The sequence below is a fragment of the Gorilla gorilla genome, chromosome 13 (assembly GCF_029281585.2).
Source record: "Gorilla gorilla gorilla isolate KB3781 chromosome 13, NHGRI_mGorGor1-v2.1_pri, whole genome shotgun sequence".
In the NCBI taxonomy this organism is placed as follows: Eukaryota; Metazoa; Chordata; class Mammalia; order Primates; family Hominidae; genus Gorilla; species Gorilla gorilla.
The window spans coordinates 82,152,113-82,168,494 of record NC_073237.2 but is presented as its reverse complement, the minus strand read 5'-3'; the positions used below and the strand labels follow the sequence as shown (position 1 = coordinate 82,168,494).

Genomic DNA, 16,382 nt, shown 5'->3' with positions numbered 1-16,382 from the left:
TGACCTTGAAAAATACTAGTATTTAAAATAATCTGTATTTCTCTAACTCAAACTAATCTTTTTAAAATTCCATCCAAATGAGTAAGATTTTCCATAATGATACCCATATCAATACAAATATGTAAATAACCACCAACTGTATAAAAAGTAGACACTATTTCAAACAACTCACAAAACCATACAGCCAGGAACAGTGGTTCATGCCTGTAATTTCAGAACTTTGGGAGGCTGAGGCAGGTGGATCACCTGAGCTCAGGAGTTCGAGATCAGCCTGGCCAACACAGTGAAACCGGGTCTCTACTAAAATACAAAATTAGCCAGGCATGGTGGTGCACGCCTGTAATCCCAGCTACTCGGGAGGCTGAGGCACAAGAATAGCTTGAACCCGGGAGATGGAGGTTGCAGTGAGCCGAAACTGCCCCATCGTACTCCAACCTGGGCAACAGGACTAAAACCCCCTCTCAAAAAAAAAAAAAAAAAAGAAAAAAAAAAAGCCATACCTTCAAATATGGACAAACATATTGGGTATACATTTAATTATTCTCACATACACAGTATAAATTGAGAAAAGTTTTACATACTATACACTGAACCACTGTTGGATCCTAGGAAATTTATTCTGGAGCAGTAACAGCACTAAAAAGAAACATCAGTTTCAACAGAAGAATTTAACAAAAATAGTTATCAATAATTTCAAATGCTATCACATTTTCCCTTACAATTCTTTTTTTTGTAGTCCTAGGTTGAGATGCAATTCCCTGAAAATTATCAGCGTCTGAAAGCTTATCTTTTATACTAAAGGGGAAAAAATCTTTCTATCTCTAAAACTCACAATACTTCCTCAGGTGAGGTACTTAGGACAAACTAAAGGAAAATGTCTATACCCTAAAATATTCATATCTTTGTTCTCCTTAGCTCCCTTTTTGTATTATAACTTCTAAGAGACTTGAGGACAAGGGCTGTCTCTTTCATTTTTCTCTGGGAATCCCCACAACATCCAAAAACAGTACTCTGCACATACGGATACTCAATGAATGGTACTACAGAAAGAACATATGCTAAGATGAAAGCCCTTTCTTGGAGAGAACTGAATTACTTTACCCAATATATCTGTAAATGGCAACAGCATTACTTTTAAAAACTGTTTTTAAATATACACGTAGACGAAAGTACACATCACAAAATCATTTAAATACATCACAGTGAATAAGGTAGTCAATGAACTTCAGAAATTCTTTTTTCTTTCTTTTTTTTTTTGAGACAGAGTCTCGCTCTGTTGCCCAGGCTGGAGTGCAGTGGCACAATCTCAGCTCACCGCAACCTCTGCCTCCTGGGTTCAAGCAACTCTCATGCCTCAGCCTCCCAAGTAGCTGGGATTACAGATGCATGCCACCACACCTGGCTATTTTGTGTATTTTTAGTAGAGACAGTGTTTCACCATGTTGGCCAGGCTGGTCTCAAACTCCCGACCTCAGGTGATCTGCCCACCTTGGCCTCCCAAACTGCTGAGATTACAGGCATGAGCCACCGCACCCGGCCAAGGAATTCTTACATTACGAAATCTTACCTCTTCAAAAACAGCAGCTTTATTTACTTTTTCCCTTGCAATGTCACAGATTTTCAAGATTCCCAGAGCAAAAGCCTTCATAGCAGGATCTTCTATAAAGTCTGGATTATGAATGTAAAGGCACGTAAATACTGTCTGTGCCAGTGAATGGCCTTCTAACCACGTTATCTATAAAGAAACAAAAGAGTATATATTTAAGGTGATAAACTGAGTCTGCAAAGTCTAAATTGATCCTAGAGTCAAAGGCCAGAGCACCATAGACCCAAATAAGATTAATCACAAGACTTAAAAAAAAAAGACGTTAGAATTCACTTTCATTGACTAACATTTTTCAAGTGTCTATGGGAATCATTGTCGTACATAAATCAGTTTGCAACATATTAGAGATTAATGAAATTAAGACTGCCTCTTTATGTAGCATCCAAAAGAAATCAACTCCACAATGTAGTCAAAAAAAATTCCATAAACTGGAAAATTCACAATTATAGAACTAACCAGATCCTTAGACACTCATTGAACTTTATAATCCTTACCACCACAACCCAGCCAACACCGTATCGCACCTAGATTATTTCAAGAAACTAGATAGGTTTTCCTGCCTCCCATCTCTAATTTAATACCCCCAACTAGAGATCTTTCTAAAACACTAAGATAATTGTTTTATACTATTTTACTAAGTGACCACTATATGTCTGGCACCATGTACTAGAGGTTGGGAATACCAACAATAGGCAAAATTGGGTAAGTACTGTGTCCCAAATATTATACTAGGTTATTTTCAAATATCTTATCTCATTTTTTTCCTAGCACTTTGAGAAAGGTGGTATTTTTCTCCTTTTATATGTAAAGAAACAGAGTAAGAGTTTAAATCATTTGCCCAAGTTTATAGTTATTTTTACCTTAAGCCCAAGAATTCTGCAGTAGAGTAAGACATACGCTACTGCATTGCAAAATGACAAATGTTTGTGGAAAACTCTGTAATTAAGGTGTGTATTTGGTATTAACTAGTGTGCAGAAGACAGACTTTCCAGACTAAAAACCATCTGCCTTTTAAAGTCCAAATTTTTAAACAGTCCCAAGAGTCTCACAGAATAGTTCCTCAACTTTGGCAAAAATCCTCCCTCTGTTTACCCTTTCCTCCTTCTCCACCACTCTCCACTAATCCCACACTCCTCCTACTTGGCTCCCTGCCAGACTTAAGCAGCTATTTATGATTTTCCAAAATGAACATTTTCACATTGTCATGCCCATGCAATATACCCTCTTTGCCTACTAAACCATGAATCTTCCTGTCATACGCCTACCATTCTTTAGTACCTCACACCAGTATTACTTCCTTTCTACAGCCTTTCTTACTCTCTCAGACATAATTAACTCCTCCTCTCTGTTCCCACGGCACCGTCATAAAAGCATTTACATGTTGTCAGAATTGTTTATTCACATGTCTGTTCCCAGCAATCCTCTGACTCCTTTCTTTACTCCACCCACTAGGACTGTAAATTGCTAAAAGGTAATAAAGAAATCTTTGAGGGGGTAAAGAGACAGCTTTGGAAGATGAAGGATCAGGATTAAGATTCTGGCTAGGCCCCTCCCAAGCAATGTAATCACAGGCAGTAAGATAATACAGATACCTAATAAAGCTCATGTAAAACATAAGTGAAAACTATACATATAAAACACCTAATACAAGTACACATACTAGCAATCAATAAATGCTGAATGAACAAATGAATAAATTTTACATATTTCTAAGGAAAATGATTTAATGTCAATATAAAAAGAAAGGGATGGTCAGAAAGTGGGGCGGGGGGGAAGCAGTAGAAATGAGAATTTCTCGACAAACAGTACTTTCTAGGGAAGACATAATTCAGCATATACAAATCACTAAAAAATTTTCTTCACAGGAGATGGCCAGTTTACTACAATTTATCCTAGATTAGAAAAAATCTCTCCAAAGCCATTGCATAATAGCTCTCTTTTGTTTCAATTCCATGCTTATTTACGAAACCTTCCAATTACAGACTTATCACTTGAGTAACTTGAGAACGAAAAGGGTATTATGAACAACGGCTATAATATTATCTTCACTGAAAAGAAAATATCCCTTCACCCAGAAAATTAGAATGTAAAATCAAGTAGATAACAAGATGAAATGCTATTACTAGGCCTGTTAATCTTATGCACATCTTTACTAGGCCAAGTATTACATTTATTTCATACTCAACATTACTGTATAGGCTTTTAAATCACAAGATTCAGGTAAATCACAGTTTTAAAATTAACCAATAGTCTTATTTCCATTCTTACCAAACAGCAAAAACATGTATCCATAATCCCTATCAGTTCAGGCAAGGTGAGATCTTTAATTTTAATAGTGCCATCCTAAAAAGGAGGAAGAATGTGACATATAAGCAGAAATTTTTTTAAACTTATGGTTACTATGTATAGTAGCATTTTGGATTTCTAACATTCAATATTTAAAAACAGCAATTCTAAGAAAATGCTATCTTATCATCTGATAAAACTATCACACCAAATTAACTCTGTACTCTTAAAAACAATATATCTTATAAATTTTATTTTTAATTGACAAATAATAATTGTAAAAACAATATATCTTAGGTCTTCAACAAGAAATATCAAAATAAAGGCCTTTATATAAAATGAAAAGCCAAATCAACAAGTATTTTAAAAGCACAGTTCAAACCAGCTTTAAGTATTAATATAAATCATTTTAATGGCCCAAAACTACTTAGAAAGAAAACTAAAGTTTTTTTTTTTGTTTGTTTTTTTTTGAGACAGAGTCTCACTCTGTCGCCCAGGCTGGAGTGCAGGTGGCGTGATCTCGGCTCACTGCAAGCTCCGCCTCCCGGGTTCAGGCCATTCTCCTGCCTCAGCCTCCGGATTAGCTGGGACTACAGGCGCCTGCCACCACGCCCAGCTAATTTTTTGTATTTTTAGTAGAGACGGGGTTTCACTGTATTAGCCAAGATGGTCTTGATCTCCTGACCTCGTGATCCGCCCACCTCAGCCTCCCAAAGTGCTGGGATTACAGGCGTGAACCACCACACCCAGCCAAAAACTAAAGATTTTTTAAAATGCTTCACTTAAGTTGGTTAACTATACTATTTGTAAATTTTGTTTACGATATCCATTTGCCTAGTAAATCTTTCTTTATAAAATATGTAAAATCAAACTCTATGGCAAGTATAAATGAATTTCTAAAGCAATTTTAAATTCACTACCACAAGTATTTTACTTGTGTAAATTTACTTTTATATATGAATATATTAATACACAAAATTTAACCCCAAGCCAATTTTCCTATTTGAATATATAGTCAAATGCTTTCAAAAATTAATTTTAAAAGTACACAAATGCACAAATTTAGAGCAAGATTTTAATGAAGACCTCAATTTTCAGACTTTAACATACAAAGGTTATAACTAATTCTTGTTTATATACTTGAGCTGCTTTGAAGGAAACAGACTTTAATACAACGTTTCATTTCATTATTAAGCACCATGTTTTAACAGGAAGTAACAAAACATAAATGGAAACACAAAAAGTACAATGGTGACTACCTTGATAGCTTGTTCAAAATTGAGAACTTTTCGATTAACTTGGTTTCCAATCATGCCAGCATCCATCTTGGGATCCATCATTTCAATAGCAGACATGGCTTCAAAAAGACCAAATCTGCAAATAAAAAAATTGGGCCAACAAATTGTTTTTGAGCCAGTAAGCTTATTCATATTTTCACAACGGTATAAAATTATACTGCTTTTAATAACTAAAGTATTCTATGCATTTAGTCTTCTCAACTTGCTAACACTTCTATTTCAATTAACTGTCGACTGACACAAAAATTATTTCATGTACTTGCCACTCAAATTATTTCACATGCACTGTGAGGAAGAAAAAGATTTCTGCCGGGCTTGGTGGCTGACACCTGTAGTCCCAGCACTTTGGGAGGCTGAGGCGGGTGGATCACCTGAGGTTGGGAGTTCAAGACCAGCCTGACCAACATGGAGAAACCCCATCTTTACTAAAAATACAAAATTAGCTGGGTGTGGTGGTGCATGTCTGTAATCCCAGCTACTTGGGAGGCTGAGGCAGGAGAGTTGCTTGAACCCGGGAGGCGGAGGTTACGGTGAGCTGAGATTGCACTGTTGCACTCCAGCCTGGGCAACAAGAGCAAAACTCCCTCTCAAAAAAAAAAAAAAAAGAAAATATATAAGATGTCTGTGGTCTCACACTAGACCTAATAAAGAATTCTCGGGGTAGGGCCCAGCAATCTACGCTTTAATAAGCCCTCCAGACAATTCTGGCACACGCTCAAATCTGAGAAGAAATGAATTTCAGATTCTACTTCCCCTTCCCTGCAACCACAATGTCCAATCTCGTCTACTTACTAATTAAAAGTTTCATATTCCTAACCTTGAAAATTGAGCCTGGCCATGGCAGTATAGGAACTGGGGCTACATATGGGCATATAAACACGAACAAGTATTTCCATTTATTTTGTTTTTCCAAGGTGCTATTGTTTGCATGTGGTTTGCCTCCACCAAAATTCATGTTAAAACTTGATCCCCAATGCGGCAGTGTTGGGAGGTGAGGCCTAGTGGGAAGTGTCTGGGGCATGGTGAAGATCCCCATGAATAGATTAATGCCCTCCCAGGGAGGTGAGTTCTTGCTCTCCCAGGAACGAACTACAGTTGACCCTTTCACAACATGTGTTTGGATTGCAGGAGTCCACCTAGACAAAGGTTTTCTTGCAACTGTGCCACCAGAGACTGCAACACTAACTTCCTCTTCCTTCCTCAGCCTACTCAACATGAATATGACAAACATGAAAAGCTTTATGATGATCCACTTAATGAACAGTAAGTATATTTTCTCTTCCTTATGATTTTCTTCATAACATTTTCTTTTCTCTAGTTTATTCTAAGAATACAGTATATGGCACATATGACATACAAAATATGTGTTAATCAACGGTTTATGTTATTGGTAAGACTTCCAGTCGATGATAGGCTACCAGTAGTTAAGCTTTTGGGGGAGTCAAAGGTTACACGTGGATTCTTGACTGTGAGGGGGTGGGTCGGCACCCCAATCCCCAAGTTGCTCAAGGGTCAACGATACTACCCAAGAGGGTGGTTTGTTTTAAAGACTCTGACTTCCTCGGGTTCTCTCTCTTGCGTCCTCCCCTGCCATGTGATCTCCTTGCACCACATGCCACTCCCCACTGCTCCCCTTCTGCTTTCCACCATGAGTTGAAGCAGCCTAAAGCTCTCACTAGACGCAGTTGCCCAGTCTTGAACCTTCCAGTCATCAGAATTGTATGCCAAATAAACCTCTTTATAAACTACCCAGTCTCAGGTATTCAGCTACAACAACACTAAACTGACTAAGACACAGGGATTCTCATTTACTTTTATCTAGGCACTTAGTCACCCAATTTCTGGTTATCAACCAGCCTATCACATATGACATACAACTGATATCTTTTATTCAAGAAATTCCACATTCATTACATCTGCTCTCAAGGAAAGGACCATAAGTTACAGTTTCCCTAGGTATAACCGTTTCACATCACAACTAGGGTCAGCTGCCCCAAAATAGCTCATCACAGTTAAAAATATATTTATAATTAGTTTTATTTTCACAATTTTGAAACGTAAATTTACTCAAACTTCAGGGAATATTACTCCATATGAGGAAAAAAAAAAACAGACTGAAATATTACACTACACTATTTTCAAAGGATAAATACTTACAGCTTATCATGAAGTAGTTCTCCCAACTTTAATTCTAAAAAAAAAAAAAGAGAAAAACCCTTTGAACATATTTATATTTAACTTTTAATTCTAAGAAAAAAAAGACATTAGCACCTGAAAAGATGTGCTTGTATTACTTTAAAATTCATTTTCTAAGAAATACTTATTTCTACTCAATTACTAATATAATGCATTCTATATAGTGAGTACTTGTGTAAATACAAAAGAATACGATAAATCAAGTGGTTTAGGAAAAAAATAATACTTTTGAGAATAAGTGACCCATCGCAGGCCATAATATTCCAATCAGAATTACCAACCCCATTTTTAAAAATCACTAGTATATTTCGCCAAGTAAACTTTTACATAGAACTGACTGCTACTTCTCAAGTTTTTAAACCACGTTACCATAATCTAATTTCCTTTTGTTCCAGTAACAGTGTCAAAACCATTTTTTAAAATCATATTTTGTTTAAATCATGTAGAAGACACTTGAGTAAACAGGTAATCAAAACAGTGTTCAATCCCTATAAAGCAGTGGTCCTCAACCTTGGCTGCATATTAGAGTCAACTGAGAAACTTTCTAAATCCCAAAGTCCAAGCAGCATCCCAAACCAATGAAATCTAGAGTTGGGACCTATACAGTGGTTTTAGAGCACTCCAGATGATTTTAATATGCAGTTAAGTCAGAAATCACTGCTATAACATGCTAAGTAGATTAAATATTGATGGCGGCCGGGCCAGGTGGCTCACGCCTGTAATCCCAGCACTTTGGGAGGCCGAGGCGGGTGGATCACGAGGTCAGGAGATCAAGACCATCCTGGCTAACACAGTGAAACCCCATCTCTACTAAAAATACAAAAAAATTAGCCAGGTGTGGTGGCGGGCACCTGTAGTCCCAGCTACTCGGGAGGCTGAGGCAGGAGAATGGCGTGAACCAAGGAGGTGGAGCTTGCAGTGAGTAGAGATCACGCCACTGCACTCCAGCCTGGGCAACAGAACGAGACTCCGTCTGGGGAAAAAAAAAAAAATATATATATATATATATATATATATATATGTGTGTGTGTGTGTGTGTATATAGATGGCTAAATCCTGTGGAAGGTGTAAAAAAGCAGTTTACAGAACTTTAGCCAATCTTCCCTAGCCAATTGTAAGTTAAATAATATTAATTTTTAACTGTTCCAGGTACTGAAACAGATAAGAATCATGTGTGAAAATACACCAATAAGGCTAAAGTTAGTGGATCACCTGAGGTCTGGAGTTTGAGACCAGCATGGCCAACACAGTGAAACCCCATCTCTACTAAAAATACAAAAATAGCCAGGTGTGGTGGTGGGTGCCTGTAATCCCAGCTACTTGGGAGGCTGAGGCAGGAGAATCACTTAAACCTGGGAGGCAGAGGTTGCAGGGAGCCGAGATTGTGCCACTGCACTCCAACCTGGGTGACAGAAGGAGGCTCCCTCTCAAACAAAACAAAACAAAACAACAAAACATAGCAGAACACATACTAGTAATCCAGCAATTCTCGAAGAGTGGTCTGGGAACCCAGGAACTTGCCATGTTAAAATTACTTTGATAATCATACCAAAACATTCGTTGTCTTTTTTTATTGTGTTGACACCTGTACTAATGATGCAAAAGCAATGATAGGAAGGTAAAAAGGCAATGGAGGGCAAAACTGCTGCAGCTTCAGCACAAATCAAGACAGTGGCCCCAAGCTAAACTAATCATGTACTCTTCACTTCCATGCACTTACGGCTAAAAAAAGACAAAAATTTTCTTCAATCTAAGAATGCCCTTGATGATCACTATTCATTAGGAAAGTGCAAATTAAAATTACAATGACACCACCTTACACTCATTAAGATGGGTACTACAAAAAAAAAAAAACCCCTGCAGAAAATAAGTGTTATGAGGATGTGGAGAAATTGAAACCCTTATGCACTGCTGGTAGGTTTGTAAAATGGTCGAGACACTGTGGAAAACAGGACAGCAGTTCCTTGAAAAATTAAAAACAGGACAGATGCAGTGGCTCACACCTGTAATCCCAGCATTGTGGGAGGCCAAGGCAGGAGGACTGCCTAAGCCTGCGAGTTCAAGACCAGCCTGAGCAACACTGTGAGACCCTGTATCTATAAAATATCTTTTAAAATTAGCCAGGCATGGTGGTGCACACCTGTAGTCCTAGCTACTGGGGAGGCTGAGGTGGGAGGATTGCTTGAACCCTGTAGTTTGAGGTAGCAGAAAGCCACAACAGAACCACTGAACTCCGGCTTGGGTGACAGAGTGAGACCCTGTCTCTAAACACAAAAAAAAATTTTAAACAGAATTACCATATGATCCAGCCAATTCAAATTCTGAGCATATACCCAGAAAAATTGAAAACAGAGTCTCAAAGAGGTACTCGTATGCTCATGTTCACAGTAGCATTATTCACAATCAAAAAACATGGGAAACAACCCAAGCGCCCATTGACAGATGAATGATAAACCATGGTCTACACATACAATGGAATATTATTCAGTCTTAAAAAGGAAGGAAATTCTGACATGCTACAACATAGATTAACCTTGAGGACATTATGCTAAGTGAAAAAAGGCACAAAAAGACAAACACTGTATGAGCCCATTTAAATGAAATACTTAAAGTAGTCAATAATAATACTGTAGGGCCAGGCATGGTGGCTCATGCCTGTAATCCCAGCATTTTGGAAGGCCAATGCAGGCAGATCACCTGAGGTCAGGAGTTCAAGACCAGCCTGGCCAATGTGGTGAAACCCCATCTCTACCAAAAAAAATACAAAAAGTAGCCAGGCATGGTGGTGGGTGCCTGTAGTCCCAGCTACTTGGAAGGCTGAGGTGGAAGAATCACTCAAACCAGGAGGCAGAGGTTGCAGTGAGCCGAGATTGCACCATTGCACTCCATCCTGGCCAACAGGGTGAAATTCTGTCTCAAAAAAAGAAAAAGTCATAGTGTAGACTGCTGGTTGCCAGAGAATGGGGAGAGGAATGATGAAGAGTTACCGTTTGTTTAATGGATAGAGAATTTTAGCTTCACAAGATAAGAGTCCTGGATATGAATGGTGGTGATGCTTGCAAGACATTACAAATGTATTAAATACCACTGAAGTGTACACTTAAAAATGGTTAAGCTGGTAAAAAAAAAAAAAAAAAAAAAAAAAATTCTCTTGAGGCAGGTCTCACTCTGTTGCCCAGGCTGGAGAGCAGTGGTGCTATCACAGCTCATTGCAGCCTTGACCTCCCAGGCTCAGGTGATCCTCCCACCTCAGCCTCCTGGGTAACTGGGACTACAGGTGCAAACCACCATGCCCGGCTAATTTTTTTGTATTTTCTTATAGAGACGGGGTTTCATCATGTTGCTTGGGTTGTTCTCGAACTTCTGGGCTCTAGTGATCTGCCGCCTTGGCGTCCTAAAGTGCTGGGATCAGGGACATGAGCCATCACGCCTGGCCTAAGATGGTAAATATTATGTTGTTTAATTTAACACAATAAAAAAGCTGGGGAAAATAAAAAAACAACCTTGATAAAGCAGTAAAAATTATTACTCTCAGGGCCAAGGTGCAGTAAGTGAGGTACCTACAGAGCAAAATGTACTCACTTTTAGTTCTTGACTTCTTAAATTTTGCACCATAGGGTACCTCACTCACTTCACCCTAGTACCAGCCCTGATTAATCTTATTCAGTTTCAACCTTGTATAAGTTTTTAAATATTCTACTTGAAAAAAAAATGGGAAGCAGACAAACACTTCTGCTGCATATCAAAGAAAATAGTTGTCTTGGGAAAAAAAACACTTGCACAGCCAGGCACAATGGCTCACGCCTATAATCCCAGCACTTTGGGAGGCCGAGGCAGGTGGATTACTGGAGGTCAGGAGTTCAAGACCAGCCTGGCCAACATGGTGAAACCCCGTCTCAACTAAAAATACAAAATTAGCTTGGCATGGTGGTGTGCGCCTGTAATCCCAGCTACTCGGGAGGCTGAGGCAGGAGAATCATTTGAACCCAGGAGGTAGAAGTTGCAGTGAGCCAAGATGGCGCCATTGCACTCCAGTCTGGGCAAAAAGAGCGAAACTCCGTCTCAAAAAAAAAAAAAAAAAAAAACACTTGCATAATTATCATGGAACACTACTTTTACCTGAAAAAAAAAAAGAAAAACAATCAACAGACTATGGTTATTCAGACTTGAGAATGTGGCATTTTTAAAAAAAATACATGAGTCTGTCACTTCAAGAAAAACTGACAACGTCTGTTGCCAATAATAAAATTTGAGCTTTCAAGCAAAATCTAAAATTTTGGAAAATACGTATCTGCCACTGTTAAGTCTAACAATTTCCCAATACTTAGAAGAGCTTTCTGTATTGGTAGTGATAACAAATGTGCTTATTAATATTGTATAATGAAACGTGTTAACATTTGGAAGATCTAGCCAGGCGCAGTGGCTCACGCCTGTAATCCCAGCATTTTGGGAGGCAGCCAAGGCAGGCGGATCACTTGAGGTCAGGAGTTCCAGACCAGCCTGGCCAACATGGCAAAACCCCGTCTCTACTAAAAATACAAAAATTAGCCAGGCATGGTGGTGCACACCTGTAATCCCAGCTACTCTATTCAGGATGCTGAGGCAGGAGAATCCCTTGAACCCAGAGGCAGGGGTGGCAGTGAGCAGAGATCATGCCACTGGACTCCAGACTGGGTGACAGAGCAAGACTATGCCTCAAAAAAAAAAATTTTGGAAGATCTGCATAACTTATTGAACATTCAATATTTGGAAAACAATATTTTCCAAATGGCAGTGCATGTTACAAAATCAGGCATGGATTAAAGAGCCATTCAAAGTTCAAGAAAGAGCAATGAATTTTAATGTAACAGAGCATAAAGAGTCCATTGATAGGGTTTCAGATTCCAGACTGCAACTAACCTTTAAGAAACTACCACCTGTCAAGCTTTTGGAGTATCAAAGAGGAATATCCAAAATTATCTGAAGATTCCCCCATTTTTCAACTATATATTTGGTGAGGCCAAATTTACATCAGATACTTCAACCAAAACAACATGTGGCAACAGACTGAATTACAGAAGCAAATATGAGAATTCAATTGCCCTCTGTTATGCCAGACATTGAAGTGATTTGCAAAAATGTCAAACTCTACTTTTGTATATTATTTTTTTGTTTTGGAAAATACAATGATTTCTCATTTTAAAAAATGTTATTTATGTTAACATGCAACGGGTTATCATTTTTTTTTTTTTTTTTTTTTGAGATGGAGTCTCACTCTGTCGCCCCAGCTGGAGTGCAGTGGTGTGATCTCAGTTCACTGCAACTTCCGCCTCCTGGGTTTAAGCAATTCTGCATCAGCCTCCCGAGTAGCTAGGACTACAGGTGCACACTGCCACGCCCAGCTAATATTTTTGTATTTCAATAGAGGCAGGGTTTCACCATGTTGGCCAGACTGGTCTTGAACTCCTGACCTCCAGTAATCCACCCGCCTCGGCCTCCCAAAGTGCTAGGATTACAGGCATGAGCCACCGTGCCCGGCCCATCATCATTTTTAAATGGATATTTTTTAAATGTCTCAGTTTTAAATTACAATAAACATTATATATATGTAATACATACATAGATTATAATTTTAAAAAGTATAATGGGGTCCTAAGACTGAAAAGTTTGGAAACTGCTGTAATAATCTATCACGTATTTAGGGTAAATCTGGGTACCAAATAGCTTCATCAAACTTAAAAACACCCCACAGATCTAGAAGCAAGTCAAACACTCCTGGCCTTGGTTTCCTCATCTGTAAAATGAAAGGTTAGACTAGATGACTCGTAAGATTCCTTAGAACTTCAGTAATCAGGGGCGCAGTGGCTCACACCTGTAATCCCAGCACTTTGGGAGCCAAGGCAGGCGGATCACCTGAGGTCAGGAGTTCGAGAACAGCCTGGCCAACATGGTGAAACCCCGTCTCTGCTAAAAATACAAAATTAGCCAGGTGCGGTGGCACATGCTTATAATCCCAACTACTTGGGAGGCTGAGACATGAGAGTTGCTTGGACCCAGGAGGCGGAGGTTACAGTGAGCTGAGATTGTGCCATGGCACTCCAGCCTGAGCAAAAAGAGCGAAACTCCACATCTAAAAAAAAAGAACTTCAGTAATCATATCTCTCACTATTAAACTTTATAGACAGTAAACTTAAGAATTTACTCATGAAGCAGAGTACAAGCCCCACCCTGCATGATCAATGACTGAACACAGAATCATGATCTTGTATAGCCCTATAGAACTGAGTAAATTGGGCCTTATTCAACCAGGCAGCATTTCTCAAAAAATTTAATGAGAAAGATAATGTTTCAAATTATCATTAGCCATCAAAGCAATGACATCATCACACATCATGTAGCCTCTGAAAAACTCCACCGTATACTAACAAGAGAGTAACAGTCAAAAAGGCAAGTACCTTTTTAGTATTACCACCAAACTGTTTCAACTCCGCATATCCTGCAAAACAGTCTTGGGGATCCCAGCAATTCTAGACGACACCAAACCACTGAACTAAGGGTAACATGATACTGTTTTTTTTTTTTAAGTTACTTCTACTTTTAAGTTAAAGCCTTAAGTAGGCTCAATAGTATACAGCTTACACCATTCAGAGCAAAGGGAAAAATCTGATATGAGGAAAATTGGACTCAAGCCATAGTTGTAATGATTCAAAGTTAAAAATATGACAGGAGAAAAGAAAAGTGCAATGAAAGATCTGGAAGATGAAGTTGAGGAAAAAGACATAAAAAATAGGAAAGAAAGGGGCCAGGCACAGTGGCTCACGCCTGTAATCCCAGCACTTTGGGAGGCCGAGGTGGGTGGATCACAAGGTCAGGAGTTCGCGACCAGCCTAGCCAACACAATGAAACCCCGTCTCTACTAAAAATACAAATATTAGCCGGGCATGGGTGGCAGGCACCTGCAGTCCCAGCTACTCGGGAGGCCAAGGCAGGAGAATCGCTTGAACCTGGGAGGTGGAGGTTGCAGTGAGCCGAGATTGCGCCACTACACTCCAGCATGGGCAACAAGAGTGAAACTCCGTCTCAAAAAAAAAAAGAAAAAGAAAAAAAGAAAAATAGAGAAGAAAGGATAAGAAAAAAATCCAGAGGACAAGTTTAGGGAGATTCAATATCCAAATAACAGACATTCCATAAGGAGAGTATAGGAAAAGGTTAGGATAATTCAAGGATGCTTCCTAGAACTGAAGCATCAAAGTGAAAAGGCTCCAGACCACAGTGAAAGTTCTGGACAAGGAGGACAAACAGAAGATCCTAAAAAGTTACGTATGAAAGGTATCAAGGTCAAACATGGTGGCTACCACCTGTAATCCCAGCACTTTGGGAGGCTGAGGTGGGTGGATCACCCGAGGTCATGAGTTCGAGACCTGGCTGGCCAACAGGGCGAAACCCCGTCTCTACTAAAAATACAAAGATTAGCTGAGCATGTGTTGGGCGCCAGTAATCCCTGCTACCCGGGAGGCTGAGGCAGGAGAATCGCCTGAACCCGGGAGATGGAGGTTGCAGTGAACCGAGATCATGCCATTGCACTCCAGCCTGGGCAGCAAGAGCGAAACTCCACATCAAAAAAAAAAAGAAGAATAAAGGTATCGACATATAACTTTCACATGTATCAGAATGTCATCAGATTTCTTAATAGCAAAAGATCAATGGACAATGCCTGCAAAATTCTCAAAGGCACCCAGACATAATATCAGCCAAGTGGGAGGACAGAATAAAGACATTTTCAGATATTAAGAGCCTCAAAACATTTTATCTCCCATGCACTTTACTCAAGAAGATAATAATGATATCCAATCACAACAAGAGAGAAAAGACACCCCAGGCTGATGAAGAAAGGAAGATCTCAAAATGAAGTTACATACTAGGTACAAAAGGCAATAAGCCTAGACTGCAGTTAAGAGGATCAAGAAGAAAGTTCTATAAGGAGATGAAACCAACAGGATCTCCAATGAGTCTGAATGTCTTAAGGAGATTTAGACAACTGGTAGAATTAATGAATTCTAGATTCATTAATCTAGAAGTAGAATTAATGATAAGTACACCAATTTTTGGGTAAAAATTTTTTGTGTAAAACAGAAGTATGCAGGAAAGAAAAAGTAGTAATGGTTTTACTCCTTGGCTCAGCTATGAATAATATTTGCATATCCACAGTGTAGCTACCTATAACTATAAGGGGTTAAGTCCATAGATACAGCCTAAACTGGGGATGAAGGGAATCAGAAAGTAGTATAAAAGCAAGCTGCCCAAAACCAGCAAAATAAATATCAAAATAACCAGCTAAAAGGAGGAACGCAGTGTCTTCTAGAGACTCCTTTTTCATTAACTGAAGCTCCTAAGATGAAGCAAGATACACTATACGTGATTAAGGGAAAAATCTGATAAGATGTATTCAACACTGCAGAAGAGCCCTCAAAGTACATCAAAGGTCCCATTCACACTGCTTGCTCTATGTCAATGCTAGTTCTTAAGGGTGTTAAGTCCAGTATCCATGTGTTCCTTTCCTGAAGAATTCAGGGTTTGAGAGGTTAAGTGATAGCTGAACCTTCTTGAAAGTAATCTAAATGCAGTGAACTAAGCAGCATTATTGATATTTTGAGGAGGATAATTATTTGTTTGTGGGGGCTGCCCTGTGTGTTGAATTGAATGAGCAGTATACCTGGCATGTACTTGTTGGATGCCAGTAGCACCACCTCATAGACACTGTGACAATCAAAAATGTCTCAAGACATTAATGCCCCTTGAGGTGAAAAATCACCCCCAGTTGAGAACCACTAATCTAAAGTGATCCATAAATGCCAGCGCTGGCCATCTCGCCCATGCTCCACCTCTTGATAACATTCTGGATGGCACAGAACACGGAAAACAATTTTACATGTTGCCTAGATCTTTTGCCAGGACAATTTCCATCCATTCATCCTTTTTCTCTTAGAATCAAGTGCTAACAAACAGTAAATTCCTAG

General features: G+C 39.1%; 1 protein-coding gene across 3 annotated transcripts in view; it reads right to left on the bottom strand.

The window, feature by feature from the left end:
• The window catches only part of NAA35 (N-alpha-acetyltransferase 35, NatC auxiliary subunit), an 81,599-nt gene that overhangs the window by 58,852 nt on the left and 6,365 nt on the right, over positions 1-16,382 (bottom strand). For all 3 annotated transcript variants that reach the window (XM_004048193.5, XM_055350690.2, XM_019033627.4), the window contains exons 3-6: positions 7,348-7,381; positions 5,152-5,266; positions 3,875-3,949; positions 1,568-1,735 (exon numbers count right to left, since the gene is read on the bottom strand). In XM_004048193.5, the coding sequence (XP_004048241.1) occupies positions 1,568-1,735; positions 3,875-3,949; positions 5,152-5,266; positions 7,348-7,381 (392 nt within the window). The remainder of the gene's footprint in view (positions 1-1,567; positions 1,736-3,874; positions 3,950-5,151; positions 5,267-7,347; positions 7,382-16,382) is intronic.